This window comes from Stegastes partitus, unplaced genomic scaffold (assembly GCF_000690725.1).
Source record: "Stegastes partitus isolate 25-593 unplaced genomic scaffold, Stegastes_partitus-1.0.2 Scaffold464, whole genome shotgun sequence".
In the NCBI taxonomy this organism is placed as follows: domain Eukaryota; kingdom Metazoa; phylum Chordata; class Actinopteri; family Pomacentridae; genus Stegastes; species Stegastes partitus.
This window is the reverse complement of record NW_007578195.1, coordinates 11,521-29,552: the sequence shown is the minus strand read 5'-3', so window position 1 is coordinate 29,552 and position 18,032 is coordinate 11,521. Positions and strand designations below refer to the sequence as shown.

General features: G+C 42.3%; 1 protein-coding gene across 2 annotated transcripts; it reads left to right on the top strand.

Moving 5' to 3' along the window:
• The first annotated feature begins 4,998 nt into the window (after positions 1 to 4,998).
• On the top strand, positions 4,999 to 16,036 carry arrdc2 (arrestin domain containing 2). Of its 2 annotated transcripts, XM_008286673.1 has the most exons (8): positions 4,999 to 5,078; positions 5,972 to 6,226; positions 12,730 to 12,947; positions 13,049 to 13,151; positions 13,247 to 13,503; positions 13,631 to 13,793; positions 14,214 to 14,374; positions 14,637 to 16,036. In XM_008286673.1, the coding sequence occupies exons 2-8, from the start codon at positions 5,974 to 5,976 to the stop codon at positions 14,688 to 14,690; spliced, it is 1,209 nt and encodes a 402-aa protein (XP_008284895.1). In that variant the 5' UTR covers positions 4,999 to 5,078; positions 5,972 to 5,973; the 3' UTR covers positions 14,691 to 16,036. The 2 variants fall into 2 exon arrangements, with proteins under 2 accessions (XP_008284895.1, XP_008284894.1); XM_008286672.1 differs by lacking the exons at positions 4,999 to 5,078; positions 5,972 to 6,226 and adding an exon at positions 10,698 to 11,116.
• The last annotated feature ends 1,996 nt before the right edge of the window (positions 16,037 to 18,032 follow it).

Genomic DNA, 18,032 nt, shown 5'->3' with positions numbered 1-18,032 from the left:
TATCACCTATGTGTACATTGTACGTGCACATTTTATTTTCTCATACCTTTACACTGCATGGTGTAGGTGTGAGTTATGACAAACGAGTAGATTTAACATCTACCCTCTGTGATTTGTTTGAAAAAGTGTAACCATCTTTACCTACAACACGTTGAACTGGAGTACCAGCACTATCAGCTTTTACTAGACACAAACGTGACAAGGCTATTGACCTTGTTATGAAGCTTTCCGGGAAACGAGTTTTATCTGCAAGAGACCGTAGCTGTGACTGTTTTTTCTTTCAGCGCTCCTCTCGGGTGCCTATGGGTGATCCTGTGAAGATCGTGGAAAGGCAGACGACCCATGCTGCGTCCTTCGGCCATCCCACAGTCTGCACGTCTAGACGCTCGCATTCAGTGGTGAGGAATTCCAAAATTAAACATCAAATTCTGCTGCTTTTATTTAGTGACAGACTGTAGTGGGGAAAAGAGTTGCTGTCTAGTAATAACAATAATGTTATTACAGACAACAGTGTACAGATTGTATTTTCATTTTTGTCTTTACTCAGTGCACTATTATATGAACATTGACTATATTGTTTTTTCTCTCTCTGTTAATCAAATAGAGCAACATCAGGTTTCCATTGGCCCATCCACATTTCAGCACCGGTGAGAGCCACACAGCCAAACCTGGGACCCTGCAGCATCCCAGCTGCAGCTAGTTGGTCACTCACTTTGTCCTGCACTGACCGACAATCACAGCTTGGTCACTGGCTCGCTGCCTTGCTCCTAATTAAAGGCATAAAGTCACGCCGTGAGTCAAGAATAGTTTGTAAAGTTTTTACAGTTACATTTGAAATATGCACAACATTCCATACATCTGACACGCTCTAGATTTATTTCTGAGTTTGTTGTTTTAGTGTTTCACGATGTGAATGAAGCTCTTTGTCATTTAGTAGTGATGATAGTGAAATTCACATGAAAGAACTCTCACATGCAGTTACACAGAACAACACATTATGCAGGTAATTAAGATTCAAGATTAACTTTATTGTCCCAGGTGTGGGAAATCTGTCTTGGGCTATTTCAGCCATGCTGCAGCAACACAAACAGACACAAACAGGGAAGACACAGTTAATACATAGAATAAATAAATATATGCATTAATAAAAAAAAAGCAGAATAAAATGAATATCCGAGTCTAATTTCATGAGTCCAAAGACATGGCACTTTAAAAAAAACAAACAAACAAACAAACAAAAAAAACCCATTTAGAGCTATTTTACTTATTAATTAACCAGACTGAACAAATGACTTTTTAAACTTGTTCGATCGTCAGTGTGGGACTCTGAGCCTTCGTCCAGAAGGCAACCACTCATACTCTGAGTACAGAGCATGTGATGGATCACTCAGGATCTTGTTGGCCAGGCGCAGAGCGGCCTGTTCATAGGTGTCTAGTAAGGAGGGGTGCTCCTGCTCACCTATGAGTTTTCACACAGTGTGGACTATACGCAGCAGCTTGTTTTTCAGCTGAACAGAGAGGCTGCCGTACCAAGCTGTGATGCTGTACCTGACCACACTCTCCAGCACTGCATGGTAGAAGATTATCAGGATCTTTTTATCTACCCCATGGAGTCTTAAGCGACGCAGGAAATACAGTCATTGCTGCAGTCTACTGCACAAGTGCTCAACATGTGCGCTCCAGGTTAATGTGTTATCAATAGAAACCCCCAGATACTTAAGTAAGTGTTAACCAGAGCAACAGTTTGATCACACAGAAGCCAGTTCGGGTCTCAGCTTACATGAGTTGTCAGTTCTTCTTGATTCAGTGCCATGAAGCTAATGTCCTTTGTGTGACAGTTTGTTCTTTATAACAAGAGACTGTGTGTTATTAATTAAATAAAACCACTTTCTAAAATCATTAAGCCATGTATGTTTTTTTTTTAAATAAGTGAGTTACCTGAGAAAGTGTTCTCACATAGCATCCTCAGAGGGTGACTGAAACATCCAGTATATGAAAGGCAGTATATGAACTCCTTGAACTCTAGTATGAGGTAAATGATTTCAAAAACCTGCTACAAAAGAAGTGTGCTGTTGTCCTATTCACATGGAGGCCTTTAACCCTCATCCTGCAGCTCTTTAGAAATTATAAATCCTTTAAATGTGAAGCACCTATTCAACCTAAACCATTCTGTCACATCATCTCTCTGTGTTGTGGGTTTTTCAATGAACTGCAGAGGAATTCTCATAATCTTTCTGGGCTGATAAATAAATAAACTCTTACCAAGAACAGTGCAGTGTGAAATGTTGAAGCAGTGTGCAAGTGCAGCTTTAGCAGTTAGGTGGCTTAAACATAAACCTTTAGCCTCGCCTGTCAGGGGAGACAGCCTCCAACTTGACTGTCCTGCTTTCGGCCTGTTTACTGTGTGTCAAGTGGTGAAGACGGTCTTTTTCGCAGAAAGATTTTCATCCTCTCCTTCAAGCATGACTGACCACAAAACTCCACAAAAACAATCTATGTTGTAGCAATAACACAGCCTTGACCCAGAGATGCAGGCTCTGCTGATAAAAATAAAAAAAAAGCTTGGCATGTAGGGAAGCAGATGTAAATAAACGGAATCTGGAGGTCATCAACCTGGTGAAAAGTCAGCAGTCCAGGTATGGACTGGAATGTTACCTGGCTAATAAGTCCACATTCAGGTCCAAGGGGTACAGAGAGAAAAAAAAAAATCATAGTTTAATGTTAGATTACACAGAACAGACTGGACAGTTTGTGTTTGTTGCACCAAGAAACATACCAAACACAGATGACATTTTAACTAAAGACAATTAAATGTATGAAGAAAGGATAATTTTTTTTGTGCGTCTGGTCTTTTAAAAACTATCTACATCATTGAGTGAGCAGGCAGGTCCAGCCAAGGACACAGCTCTGACCTTGAACAATACTGTTGTAGATATTTCGGCACAAAACATGCAAATGTCTTAGCGAAATTAAATACACAAACACGGTATGGACATTATGGTGATGTGACAATAAGAAATAGCACAAAGTTAATTTATTTCTCTCTGAATCCTCCTTTGATTTGATCTGTTTAACTCATGGAATTTTAAACTTAACTGATAAACTTATGTAAAGCTGAAAAGAAAAAACGTTTTACAAAAGCAACATCTTCAGTAATCTGATCATGTCATGAGCACAAACCTAAAATTTGGGTCAACATGTGACATGGTTGTCATGTGAGTGCTGATGCACATGACTGTAGTCACCACCTTTTACTTTTTGTACTGGGGGTTAATATTGTTTGATTCTTTTCTTTTTTTCTCCCTTGCTTTGTGAAGTATATGTTTTACAGAAGTTGAGTGTAATACTCTCTTGTATTTACAACGAGGAAAAGAAAAAAAAAAGTAATTTATAAGCATTTACTGTTTTAGCTGAGACAGACCTTCAAAATAAAAGCCTATGTTAAAAAAAACAACAGAGTAAAGGGTCAACTGTACTTCAGTGAACTCCCTCGAGTTCATTGGCATCAATGGCATCATTTTCTGAGGTTGTGAATATTGTTAACATGGGACACGTGGCAAATTTACAATAAATAACTTTTCAAGGAATATATAACAAAACACAGAACCAATGCTCGTGTGTTGCTGAAAAGGCCAGAATCACAGTGATAAAAGAAATGACACAGCAGTCTGGCATTGAAATGGTTAATCCTATAAAAAATAGCTTATGAATTAAAATCACTAAGAATCCATAATACACCCCCTTTGCTCTGCTAATTTTGTTAGTGTCCTATTTTGCAGATTGCATATCGATACTGTCAAAATGTATCACAAAATACACTGTCATCAAACAAAGCAATCATCTAAACTGGATCAACAATTATTTTAAAGATGTTATCAGCTAGCTTGATGAAATTAAACTAAGATGGACCACAGATTAGCTAGCCTACCTAAAACGTCACAGCAATAAAAAGCTCTGCCTAGCTATGTGTAGCTATTTTACTTCGTATGATAACTTTCATATAATTATTTAAAGAAATATAAGACATTGAATTATTTTAAAAAGTGGGCCAATGTGGTGGCCATGGTCAAAACAGCAGAGTACAAGAGTACAAAATGTTTAGTACTTATTAATGGTTCATACAAGTATTTCAATGCGTTATTATATTTTCATTGATGATTATTTAAAGATATTAAAGTATTGGCATTACTTATCCTCTTTATTTTTTCTCTATATCACAATGCATGATATCTCATTTGGACAAAAAAAAAAAAAAGAATCCAAACAATTTGTGGATAAATTATTGTAAAAAATACACATATAAAGATGAAGGAACATTTATTTCCTAAGCAGCTTATGACACTTGTGTCAAACTATTACTCTGGCTCACTCCTGATTGGTCAGAGGCCATAGTGACTTCGCTGATTGGCTGGATGAAGTCACGTGATTCGACCCCCTGCCATTTTTAAAGCCTATGGAAGTTACCATATATGGTTCCTCGCCTGATAAAGGGAAGTAGGCTACAATGAGCTAGCATAGCCATGTGTTAGCTAGCCTGCTTAAAGTGTCCCACCAACAACAAGCTCTGGCTGATTGCTGCTATTTTACTTCTGCTTTTGACTTGAATGATAATATAGATAAATATTGAATGCATGTTTTTAAAGTGGATGTTTAAGTAGGCCTATGTGGTGGACATGGTGTTTTTCAATTAAAACAAAATATTTTGATGGTGGCAGCTTTATTTTCACAGCTTTTCATAAAGTGTCCCGTTTTAGCAATGCTCGTCCTACATGTAAACAATAACATAGATGGTCACTGCAGTTCAAATATGAAGGTGTAGCCGGAAAGTCGCCGTGCTGGAACGTGCAGCTTGACCTCGGGTCCTCCGCCTCCTCCTCCGCCGTGGCTCGGTGGGCGGGCGGAAGCAGCATGTGCTCGCAGTCATTGGTGTAAAACGCGGAGCTGCTGTGTTTCTGGGCGTTGAAACCTGCCGCCGTTTATAAAGGCCGAGCCTCCACTGAACGTCCAGTCGGACTGAACACGGAGCTTATCCCGCTGAAGGCTCGCTCGGACAGACCGCTTCACCTCCTGACCGGTCGGTGAGTTTCACACTTTGTGATCATAAAACGTAGTTCCGGTTCTCGGTGGTGATTGGCTGACAGCCTTTCAGCGCACTGACCCGCATCACAGAAAACAAGATGATATTATTAGACCTGGAGGAAATAATCACCGAGTGACAGAGCTGTTTCTGTTCATATGATCGTGACAGTTTTGACAGCAGTATTTACATATTCTGCATTGAAAGTAGCGTTTGCATATAACAAGAAATATCCACCACACAGGTGAACTTATTGAAGAAGCAGGTATAAAAAATAATGATGTTAAATGCCAGCAAAACAGGCCAGTGCACACAGCTGTTTTTTTTAAATATTATTATTTTTTAAGCGAGTCCTTTACTCAGGTTTGATCTAAAGCTCATCTAAAAAAATAAATAAATAAAAAAAAAAGAAAGAAAAATATTGTAATGTAATATTATATTGTTAATAAGCATTTCTAAAATGAGTTTAAAGAAAATAAAAACCGTCTTCAGTTCAGTACATGGCAGAGACCCTCAGTAGATCCACCCAACCCCACCCTAAGAATGATATCCCTCAGAGAAAACAGCAAAAATTAGCAATATTTTTGGCTCTGGGTTCTGTTTAATCACGTCATCAGTCCTAAGCCATTGCATAGTATAATTTAAAAGGTGAATAAAGAAGTTTGGATATATAATCTGTTTGTGTTATAATCCCTTGGTGTCCACAGGACCCCTAGACACTTATTATCACGTATGCCTCCAGCTGGCTTTGGCTATTTGCCTCACAGCACCTGAGAACCGCTTCCACACACACTTGTGACATTACTGCAAACCGTGCTAGTTTGTGTGACTTTGCCCCTCAGCCTTGTCAAATTGTGTCTGTTTTATGTACTCGTGTCCTGTCTTCACACACAGGAATGACTCTGAACTCCATAAAGTCTTTCAGCCTGGAGCTGGACGGTCCGGCTGATGCGGCGTTCACTGGAGGGGAGGTGGTGTCCGGCCAGGTGGTCCTGGAGCTCCGCAGGGACACCAGAGTGCACTCCATGAAGGTGCAGGGAAGAGGGGTGGCCACGGCACACTGGCTGGAGAACCGCGGCATGAACTCGGTCTACAACGACTACACCTCCAAGATCACGTACTTCAAGAAGAGACAGCATCTGATCCGAGGTCAGTGGTGAAAGCTGCGTGTGACCCTAGTTCCCTGAAGTGAGCAATATTATGCTGATTCAGGGTTTAATAATCAATCCGACTGTAGTAATAATAAGTGCAACCCGTTTGAATTATAGTTGCAGCTGATCAGATTGCTTATCACAAGTTTGTCATGATTCTCTTGCTACACAACATGCTCTGATTCTGGATTGCTGTATAGTGTTTTGCGAGTAAGAAGGGGTTGAATTTTTAACCAAAGGCCTCCTTAGTTATTTAACAAAATAAAAGTCTTTTAATGGTGCCTATTCAGTGAACAGACTTAAACAGGGACTGATCAGCGAGTTCGTTTGTAGAGCACAGACCAAACCGTTCACTATGACTGTTTGAAAAAGCAGAAAAAAAACACCTGCACTTCTATTCAGAGATATTTATATCATCTGTCCCCGTCTTTTTGTAGTTGTTCTTTTCTCTTTCTTTTGTCCCCCACTTAAAATAAAATGTGTGATAAATGAACCCAGCGACTTGCATTTCAGTATGTTTTGCTGCCGTTGGAGGAAAAAGTTCCCTCTCTGTTGTGAATAATGTGGTGAAAAACTGCTGATCTGCCAGCTGGTAGCCGCTGTGTCTTGTAGTCGCTGCGGTTTGCAAAATGAAGCCACCTGGGCCAAATGTGTTGCATGGAAACCTGGGAGAGAGTCTAGATAGATCGGCCAGATAACGCAGTCTTGACATTAAACACAAATCCATTAGTGCCGAGTCCAAATATACACGACTGGTTCGCTGCCGTGTTGTGCTGTACAGGACGTAACGCTGTCAAAGTATTCCCCCAGAGTGGACGGTACCAGGCAGGTTAAAGTCAGAGAAAATATAGGCCATGGTAGGCGAGTAAATATACTGTAGACACTAGTTAATGTTTCATTAGATGGTCTGTAAACATTATTGTTGCTTTGACTGCCCATGATGGTCCGACAGGTAGATGCCACATGTGGAGACTGAGATAACAGCAGAATGTGAGCTGTTGTTGTTGTTTTTGTTTTTTTGGCAGACAACAGTCAAAACCAGTTACAAGGAAGTGGATTTTAAAAATGCCATTTCCTGCTGCATGTTGGTATTAAAATGCAGCCTGTGTCCAGCCTAATGTTAAAATACGACAACGTAACCCATTCATTTAGATGCTGAACTTTAAAGGTGGCAACAAACAAATACTTCTAATGAGTCATTTACCATATTTTTTTATATTTATTGTTTAGACTTTACAATATTGGTACAATACAATTAACCAGAGCCTGAGCTGATATTTTCCAAACACCAAAGATCAACATTGCATTAGTGTACTAATCAATGTAATGTTGACTGACTAATTGTTTCAGTGCTGCTGTTGCTCGGTCCCGTTTAAAAATGATCAATATGTTATTAAAACTGATGTCGGTGTTGAGACTGATGAGAGGACTGACACAGAGCAGAAATTCCTCTCATTACAAACCTGCAGTAAATGCACCATAAATACACAATTTGTATGCTGTAGCTAATGTTGCTTAATGGTTTTGCTTTATGGCAGATTTATTGGCTGTATGGGATTTAGATTTGACTTTTGTTTTAAATCCTCAGATTCGTGTTTAGTTTTCTGGATTAACCAAAAAATGACATTTGTGTCTGGTTATTTTGCTCATGAACAATTTCTAAGTTCCATAAAAATGTATCGCAATAATATTTGATGTAATATAAGACCTATCCACATCCCCCATCAATAATGAAAATGATATGTCATTTCTCATCAGTTTAGATCCACTGCTTTGCCAAATGCTGCTTCAACTACAGATTACTACAACTGAGATATAAAATTCCATGCAACTATATGGTTTAACTTAATAATAATTTAATTAAATGTTAATAATTAAAATGAATACTATAGAAGTGTGTTTGACTTTATACACAGAGGACCTTACTTTGTTTTCTAGGCTTTAGACAACTACTTTTACTGCCCTGCCGTCAGTAAATGGGTACTTTGGCCTTTAAACGCCTCTCAGGCCGACATTCTTTATATACTAATGTTATCTGCAGAATCTGTCCAGGAAATAACAGTGCTGTTTTTGTAAAGCCTTAACCTGCTGACATACTTCCCAAATCCTTCCATGAACAGAACATTTTGTTTTCCTGTGACTTTGTAATTTTGCTCAATTGGCCCCAAACAGAGCAGGAAATGTGAACGTCAAAATGCAGAAGTAAGGATGTTGTTTGGGGGTTTTACATAGTTGGGAGCAGCAGCAGCAAGAAATGAAGGAGAAAGTGAAAGACGGAGGAGAAAGGAAGGAAGGAGGAAGGGGTGGGGGGCTGTTTTAAAAAAATACAGCCTGGGTCACCATGGCAACGAGGAAAACAACACGTGGCTCTCCTTGGCTCCGCCCACCTGCAGCCAGCAGCTGCTCTCCATTCATTCTGCTGTGCTGCTGTGTGCCATTTTTCTGCTCATTTATCATTTAGTTTTTCAGAAACAGAATGTTCTGTGAATGACTTTTTCCCTCTTGAACCACAGCCGTGTTTCTGAGGGCTGGTCTGGTTTCATCGGGGAGCTTTGGTTGCGTTTTAGGAGCTCATGCATATTTAGAAGTTGTCAGTTTCAGAATCATAATTCCTCAGGCCCTGTTTTCTTTTCTTCGCTCTCATGCATGTGATGATTCAGTGTGAATGTTTGTCTTACAGCTCTGTGTACTCAGCAGCTTTTTGGCTAAACAAAGAGACGCTCACAAGGATAAATATGTTTGCTTTAGTGTGCAGCAGGGCTCGATGTGTTTTCAGCCACAGTTGGGGTAATCATGCAGAGTCATCTGCACAGTGGGAGTGATTATCTGGCAGGTCATTATGTGCAGAGAACCACATGGTCTTATCAGTGTGGATGCAGGGAGTCCTGGTAGAGCTCCTGAGCACCAGCAGGTGGCGAGCTGTGCTTCGTTTCTCCTCAGAACACAACTTCTTGAATGTATTTTAAGCAAACACTGACAAATTGATGCAAAGTGGTTCACTGAAATCTCAACTATGACAAGATCCCTGATTATTGTAAGAATGTAGAAAAGAGTTCATGCAAGATGCTGCAGTGCTTTCTGACGTTACGCTCATCAGCAGGGAGAGACTTTAAGGTGAGCCTCGGCTGGACAGATGTCCCTCTGCTTCGCCTTTCTGAGCTACATCTGCCCTGACTTTTACAACTTTTCCTTTCCATTCATGAACATCTCCAGCTCAGTACAAGCTGCAACAGCATCCTGTTTATCCTGCAGCTGTCTGCACTAGTTGCTTGGCTCACCAGTTGGTGGCAGTGGAGAGCCGACTCCTCATCCTGAGGAACAAAGGCGTAAACAACTTTGTTTTTCACAGAGCAGACTTGATTTTTTTCCTGGAAGCTCTTGAATTGAATGAAGACATCCAGCTAGCACAGCTTAGAAAGGAAGCAGAGATCGGATAGTTTATTGACTGGAGTTTTGAAAAACACTCCTGGCTTTGTTTGGACACATTGGAACTGAATTAAATGTGTGAGAAAACTCTGCAAATGGATGATATGATTCTTGCAGACGTTGCCTTTGTTCACCAGCGTGCAGTTTTCCTGTGATGTCTCGAAGGTGTTGCTTTATTCCTGAAAGCAGAACGACTGGTTGTTTTTCATGAGGGGATTTGTTGGAGTGAGTTGCACATTTCTGTGCATAACTGAGTGTTTTTCATGTGTGGCTGTGTCACAGTATGTTCAAAGCGACATGGAAGAAGCGGCGCAAACAGCTTTGGTCCAGAATAAAACTATTTTCCCCTGAGCTGTGCAGGGAGGACCTCTACCAGACTGAGGCATGCTCAGTACGCCTGTTTTCTTCTAAGAACCTGTAACCATCAATCATCAGCAGGCCCTGTTTTCCTCTCTGCTGCCTCCACACCCAGTCTGCGTGTTTATGATGCTGCCTTCAGGGTCGGTCTGGAAATACGGGCGCTGCACACTAGTAGCAAAACAAAGTGGTAAATAAAGTTTAGCCACTCTGAATTTTACACGATATGCCAGCCGAAATGTGCAGAATGGGTTTTTTTTTCTTTTAGTTTGCCTCTGTGGTTGCAGTATTTTGCTCATCCACACATCATGATCTGGGAGCATTTGTCCAGACATGCTGGGATGTGTTTGTCCAGCTGTAGTGAGATGTAAGCTTGTAAATGTGCAAAGAAAGAAAAAGAAGATGTGAATATTTAAAGCTGCGGGGTGCAATAAAACAGTAGCAACCACCAAAAAATACAAATAAAATAAAATCGTCTTGAAACCCTTTGTGGTACGTTTTATTAATTTTAAGCGAACAAAGGAGCAGCTGCAGGCTACAGGTTACGTGTTATTTACCACTGAAGCGCTAAAACGTCGGTGCCAGGCGGGAGTCCGTGAAGGCAGCGTCGCCCAGCCTTCAACCCTCTCCTGAGGGCTTACATAATAAATGCACAAACACCGCCCACTTTCTCAGCCTGCAAATAGGGCCGCCCTCCCAAAGCGCTCAACAGTTTGGAGCTTTAAACAACAGAGCAGAAGTTCTCTGCAAACCTCAGGATCCTCTGCAGCTCACTTCTAACAGGACTGCAAAAGACAAACACTTCCTAAGAGGACTTGCAGAAAGAAAAAGATGATTTTCGACAAGTTGAAAAAGTTTGACATCGTCTTCGACTCCCCGGAGGTGGACTGTCCTCCGGTGTTCAGCAGCAGCGACGTGGTGTCCGGCCGGGTGGTGCTGGAGCTGACCGGGGAGAGCCGGGTGGACTCCCTCAAGCTCCACGCCGAAGGGTTCGCCAAAGTGCACTGGACCGAGTCCCGGTCCGCCGGATCCAGCACCGCCTACACCCAGAACTACAGCGACGAAGTGGAGTACCTGAACCGCAGAGAGGTGCTGCTGCAGGCAGGTCAGTCAGTCAGTCATCAGGCAGCGTGCAGGCTCCAGCACTGTGTCTGTAAAACTTTAGTCAAAGCTGGAAAGAAAAAAACAAAAACGTCTCCTCATTGACCAGACGACGATCCACAGAGACAATAGTGAAAGTGGTTCATCCGTCTGGGGGACACTGGGCGAGTTGTTTGTCTGCAAACAGGGGAATAGTGTTGTTTTCATGATGTGAGAGTTAAATGGATGATGAAAGCAGTCCTGCTCTCTCTGCTTGTGTAAAAGTCTTATGAAGTGTTTCTGGAAGTGCAACCTCCCGTACTTGTTTTTCTCACTTGCAGGTTTAGAAACTTGTTCCTGCTTCACATGCACAAAAAACAAAATCCACTGAAGCTTTTAAAACATGCTGAATGAAAGAAAAGTCTGATTTGAGGGGACTTTACTTGATCCACATAATTTCAGGGGATTTTCACTTTTACTTGCTTTTGCCTTGTTTTCACTTTTACTTGCTCCAGATCCAGATTTACAAAACAAGCTTCCAGACATCTAGTCATTCATTTGTCTGTTAGTTTTGCTCTTAGCTTGACATTGAATGCAAGTCTAGCATTCTGCAGCAGCTGTGTGGGAAAACAGTCCTGACTCCAGACTTTCTTTTCCTCGTTCCAAGCAAATCCTGAGTTGTTTTTCTCCTCCGCCGTGTGACGTAGCCTCGGGTTTCTGCCTTCATTCATTGGGGCCACAGAGCTGTTTTGGTTTAAAGCACAGACAGGAAATTCACAGTCGGGCCTTTTGTCGATTCTGTGTTGTTTTCCTGCTCAGTTCAGTTTGTCTGCTTGAAAACCCATGTGCAGCCAGCAGCCTAAAAACTCACGGCTTGATGAGTGTCAGTTTAATGTTTAAGTATGGTTTGTGCACTAAAAAGATTTGCTCATTCCAACCCGCTTGACCGGTGAAGGGAGTCTGACAGTGGCAGTATTGTTATTTAAATGTAACAGGAGAGTCCAGCTAACAAAAGCACACAAAACAAATGGAGTCTGTTAAACGCAAACACGTGTTCCTGGACCTGCGCGAGCAAGACAGTGAGGGGGAAAAAAACAGAGCAGCACAGACGGGCTGTAGAATATAGCTTGAGGAAAACATGTTCTCAGTCAGCACAATGGAGCAGGAACCGCCCCTCTGAGCGAGCACTGAAACCATGTGATTGCAGAGAAAGACAGAGAGATTTTTATTTCGGCAAGAGTCGTGTGTGAAAGATCTGCTCTAAAGAACACTAAAGTTTCTTAAGTTTGCAGCAGCTTTGTCAGTACTTGTTTTCCTCATTCACAAATAGAAATTGGCTGCCATTCATTTGTAGAAAGCGTTGCACACAGAATCAGACACTGACTCACTGCAGAGATTAGGAAACTGATAGGGCATTGTGCTGAACTGCTTACTTTATATCAGTGTTATATAACTTAATGCTCTTATTCCTGATAATTATCTGACATCACCACAAATACACCGGTCATCTGTGGCATTTACACTCGCTGCCCTGTGCTTTTAGAAACCAAACAACAATTGTAACCTTGGAAAGCTTGGAAAACCTTGATAAACCTGTAACTTAAACTTCAATATTTTTTTTTTCTCTCCTCCCTTCAGATAACGGTGAAGTGACGGTTCTACCTGCAGGCAGACATGAGTTTCCGTTCAGCTTCCAGCTGCCAGAAGAGACGCTGGTCACCTCCTTCGAGGGGAAACATGGCAGCATCCGTTACTGGGTCAAAGTTAAGCTACACAGGCCGTGGGCCACCGTTAAGAAAATCAAGAAGGAGTTTACAGTCATTGAGCCCATCGACATCAACACACCAGCTTTATTGGTGAGCAGCTCAGCCCTCACGTCTCATGATTGTGTTGTTACACTCGTCATGATTTTCTGGATGTTTTGAGGCCTTTGCTCATTCGGTGTGATGATCTGCAGGCGCCGCAGGCTGGTACGAAGGATAAGATGGCACGGGCATGGTACCGCAACTTTGGACAGGTGTCTGTAACCGCAAAGATCGACCGCAAAGGCTACACACCAGGTGAGACTCCAGCGCTTCCTCTATAAACACAATCTTTTTTGGCCTTTTTAAAGAAATGTCTGCATTTCTTAACGTGCTTTCTCACTTCTTCACAGGTGAGGTGATCCCTGTCTTCGCCGAGTTCGACAACTCTACCTCCAGGTCAATTGTGCCCAAAGCTTACATCACCCAGACGCAGACGTTCATCGCCCGCGGCACCATGAAGCAGAAGCGCTCGGTGGTGGCCACGCTGTGCGGCGACATTGTGGGCGCCAAATGTCGGGAGACCTGGCACGGTCGCGCCATCAAGATCCCACCTGTGGGTCCATCCATCGTGCAGTGTCGCATCATCAAAGTGGAGTACATGCTCAAGGTGAGCTCACTCAGCAGCTGCTTTGTTCATGCATTTAGATTTCCTCTTTCCACGCACACTGCTTCTGTTTCTAAATCTGCGCTTGGCACAAATGTCACGGAAAGTTCTCCTTCTTTACTCCCACCAGGTTTGCGTTGATGTTCCCGGAACATCCAAGCTGTGTCTGGAGCTGCCACTCGTCATCGGCACCATCCCCCTCCATCCCTTCGGCAGCCGGACCTCCAGTGTCAGCAGCCAGTACAGCGTCAACCTGGAGTGGCTGCGCATGGCCATCCCCGAGCAGCCTGAGCGTAAGTGTCCTGTAACGCTGCAGGGACTAGACTGTTACTTATAGCACAAACAAAGCAGGAGCAGCTGCCAGCATATTTTACAAGAGGAAAAATCCAGCACACTGACAGACTTGGAGAATACATATAAATTCAGAAACTGCTTTTGTTTTTGTGCCTGTTGCCTCGTATGCTTTTTATAGTCGCTGACTGCCAAATGCTGCATGGGTCAGATGCCAAAGTGTATAAACAAACAAAGGTTTTGATTCAGCAGAGATTCATGTTGGATGAAATCAGTGTTTGTTAGCGCAAAAGGCACTAAATGTTATTCAGGCTTTTAAGAGTTTTAACTGCAGTGATGACTCAGCTGCTTAGTGTTTGGACCTGCACTCTTTTGTTGAGTCAGACCAGACCAGCGGACTAATCCTGCCTCTTTCCCTGCAGCTCCTCCAGATTACAGCTCTGTTGTGACAGAGGAGGAGGCCGAGCAGCGCAACAATGCGGCGGTCCCACAGCAGGCCGAAGACCTAAGTGGGATCCTGGAGCGACCCCTCATGGCTTTTGTCCAAGAGTTTCGCTTCCGACCTCCACCAGTGTACAGCGAGGTGAGTCGCCGAATGCTGGGAACAACACCCACCTGCACCTAGTGTTCACCGACTTTGATTGGCACTTGTAGAAGCTTACAAAGATCTGTTTGTGTGGAGATACATTTTCAAATACGCTAAGATCGTTTCCCCTGCAGAAGAAACCCTTGAGCTCACAGCTGAGTTGTATAACCGTAGCTGCATGAAAACAAATATGAACCGTAGGCAGATTGTAGGCTGAGTGTGAAACTGCTTACTTAACCTCCTTGTTTCTTGCCTACAGATTGACCCCAACCCTCAGCCCATCAACATGAGACCTCGCTGCATGACGTGTTGAACCATGAGCCCTGCCTGAGTGTCAAGCAGCTTAGTTACTGAAACAAATCAAGAGATTTGTCTTCTCCTGGATTACTTCTCTCTGATCCCTGGTCCCAACCAGTGTTGTGGAGATGGACTGGAGCGCCTCAGAGAGGTCAGGAGACGGAGCTCACAGGAACTGGATGTTAGTGGAGGAGCTGCCACTTGGTTTCCAGTCCAGTAAAGTGGAAACTTTCCTGTTCTGTTGAGAGAGAGAAGCAACTTCTCTGCATCAGTTCCTGTCCTCCCCAAGTGATTTTTTGGCTCCCGGTGAGGCGAGCTACAAATACCTCCCAATCAATGATTCCCTCGTTTGAAGACGTTTTTGAGATTTAAGGAGACGGGACATTTTGGGGGGGTTGAGATCACTTGATATTTATCAGGTGGACAGTTGGAGTTGTACCTGGTGTTCAAATGTTTGAAAAAAAACAAAAGCGCTCTTGATAAGTTGACATGTTTAGAAGCACATTGTCGTCTTTGAGTGGCGTGAAGACAGAAGTGCAATTATTGTCCTCAGATTTGAACTTCCCTTTGCCTAGCAACACAACAACTTCCACTGCTATGCATTGTGTGAGTCAACTGCAGTGTGCCTGAGATGATTTCTACTGTTACTGAAGCACATACTGTATGTAAAGGTGTGATGGTGGAACAGAAATAAGAACATGTAGATGTATTTTATGCATGCAGGTAACAATATGTAAAAGGGAAAATATGTATGCCTTAATTATATGCAGTTGAGGATTGCATGAGAGTTTCAGGGAGTTGTTCTCTCGGAGAGCTGGATAGAGCTGAATGTATTGTGAAAGAACTTAGAACAAAAACGGTTGGATTGTATGTGGATAAATTCCAAGAGCTGTGTTGTTTTAATGCGTGGCTCAAGGCACTGAAGCGTAAGATAGCTGTGGTAGTCGACTTCAGTGATAAAATAGGATGTTGCAGTTTGCTTCTAAAACTGCACGAAGCTCATAGATCAGCTCTCCCAGCTGCTAAACAAGAGGAGGAGGGGAGGAGATGGAGACCCCTGAGCCATGTGGACTGTGATGGGAGCCAGATGCCTCGGTGCTGTGGGGTCGAGCCTAAAGCTGGAGGTGCCACTGAAATGTAGGGACAAAGAACATTCCAAAAACTGACTCGTGGATTATGTTTTCTCCTCAACTTCCAAAAAAGACTGTCAGGAGTATCAGAGAAGTCTTCAGGGTCAGCTGTGCAACTTCAGTGGCAACGCACTGAAAAAAACGAATGTATTTTTATACAAATGCAATTGTTGATTCACAATCTTGCCAAAGTTTTGTAATTGTCTTTTGTAATAAATACAAAAAAAATATGGATGTTTGTTTTCGGTGTTTCCTTCAAAGTTGACTAATATGTCAGCTGTTCGCTTTGTCATGGAAATAATGGAGGGCCTCTGTGTGGCATGTTGCGTGCCAGTGGATTGGTACATCATGTTCAACAGTGTGAGTCAAAACTAAATTACTGCCAAGGGCAGGGTTCAGTGGAGAAACATGCTACAGTCAGTGGATGAAAATTATAATTACAGACTCAAGTTTTTCCTGTGACAGTTCTAATGCTGTGCTCTTATGCAGTCAAGCTTTCCGGGTGGTTTTGCTGCTGCTGCTGCTGCTGCTGCTGAAAAAAAAAAAAAAGAAGAAGCCAGAGTCAAAACGTTATTGTTTCAACTCACCACGAAACTATCTGTCACACTGAGTACAGCTGATATATGGATTTCAACTACAATCCACTTGTACAGTTTGTACTTTGTTTACATGAATATTGAGAGAGGAGCCCGGTTATTTTTTGCAACATGTAAACACATAACACATAAGAACAAACAAGCAGCTCAGTGAATTATACAAACTGTTACACAAAGCTATACACATGGCCGAAAGCCAAGCTGAAGAAATTCTCTGGGGTTTATTCAGCAAACTGTTGAAGCAGGAGGGCAGATGGATGCTCAGAGCAGTGTGGAGGCAGGATACTGGCTGATGATGAAAAGCTTCAAGCAGAAGTATGTAACATGTCTACAGTTTCTACCGTTATGCTGAGTTTGTCAGAATGTCGGAACAAACCTGCAGATGAAACGGTGAATAAATTTAGATTTTGGACTGAAAATGAGCTCTAGGTGCAGCACCGATCTTAATTAAACCAAATGATTATATGATAAGTGACCAAGAGGCCAGACAGAGCAGTAAATGGAGCTGTGTGGACAGAAAGTGTTTATTCTCCTCAGATTATTTCAAAGCACTGCAGTGACAGAGAGCTCAGGAAATAAGAGAAAGGCACACACTTACGCAACATATTCATGTGTGTTATTAACAGTACTTGATGTGTGATGTTATCAGTGCTTCATAAACTTCAAAACAGGAACTAACGGGGGTCATATTTGTCCGCTGACCTCTGGCTTAGATAGTGAAGGAACACAGTCTGATGTCAGCTTTGGACATGAATACTCAGCTCTTACTTACACTGTACATTCTGATCCAGTGGTTGGTTGGAATTACCTCTGCCTGGTTTACACAAGGGCGGGCAGTTTAGCCGAGAATCTCAGCCCGTGTAACCTCAGACATGGTCTTCTCGCTCCAATTAAACCCACTAAATTCACAGCTTTCAACCGGAGGCTGATTCTCCCAGTATTTCATGAATGATTCTGATCTAATGAAGCCAAAGAAACAAAACACAAGATGCAGAATATCTCCCTTTAGATGTTATTTAAACATTTACAACAAAAAAAACCCCAACATATTATTGTTTTACAAGAAACTAACAAAAAAAAACTTGGAAAAACTTGCCGATGAATGCTAAATCCAACCACAAACACAGAAAAGCTCTTACAAAAGTTTATTATCCCTTAATATGCACCTTTCTTCTTTGAATTGTACATATTTAATTCACTTCGGAAACATTTGACCTTTATCTTAATGGACTCAAGTGGCTTTTAGTTGTGAACGTAAATGGAACACATTTGGATTAAAGTGAGAATGAATGAAGCAGCCTTTTGTCTGGAGTTAAGGTGATCAGAAGTATCTTCCTGATGCTCACTGCTGCGCTCCTTTGTGTGTGTGTGTGTTTACAGAGGGACATTTCATGGCATCCATCGTGTTCCTGTAATCCTGGATGATGCGGTGCTTTAACCCGATATCTGAGTTCGTTCCAATGAGTCATTAGATGGGTTTATTTTTTGCTGCTGTCAAACCTGTCCGTCCGGTTCAGTGTGTGAAATGACAGGCCAAACACTCTCGTGGGTTCAATAGATTAAAGGGAAATCATTAGGTTTATGTCTGCATTTTCTACTGTATGTAGTAGTTCAGACAGGATACTTTGCCAG

Excerpts from the sequence above, each read along its gene's own strand:
- arrdc2 (XM_008286672.1), top strand. The coding sequence starts at position 10,843 with ATGATTTTCGACAAGTTGAAAAAGTTTGACATCGTCTTCGACTCCCCG. Across the intron at positions 12,948-13,048 it reads TCAACACACCAGCTTTATTG|GCGCCGCAGGCTGGTACGAA; the intron begins GTGAGCAGCTCA and ends GATGATCTGCAG. Across the intron at positions 14,375-14,636 it reads CTCCACCAGTGTACAGCGAG|ATTGACCCCAACCCTCAGCC; the intron begins GTGAGTCGCCGA and ends TCTTGCCTACAG.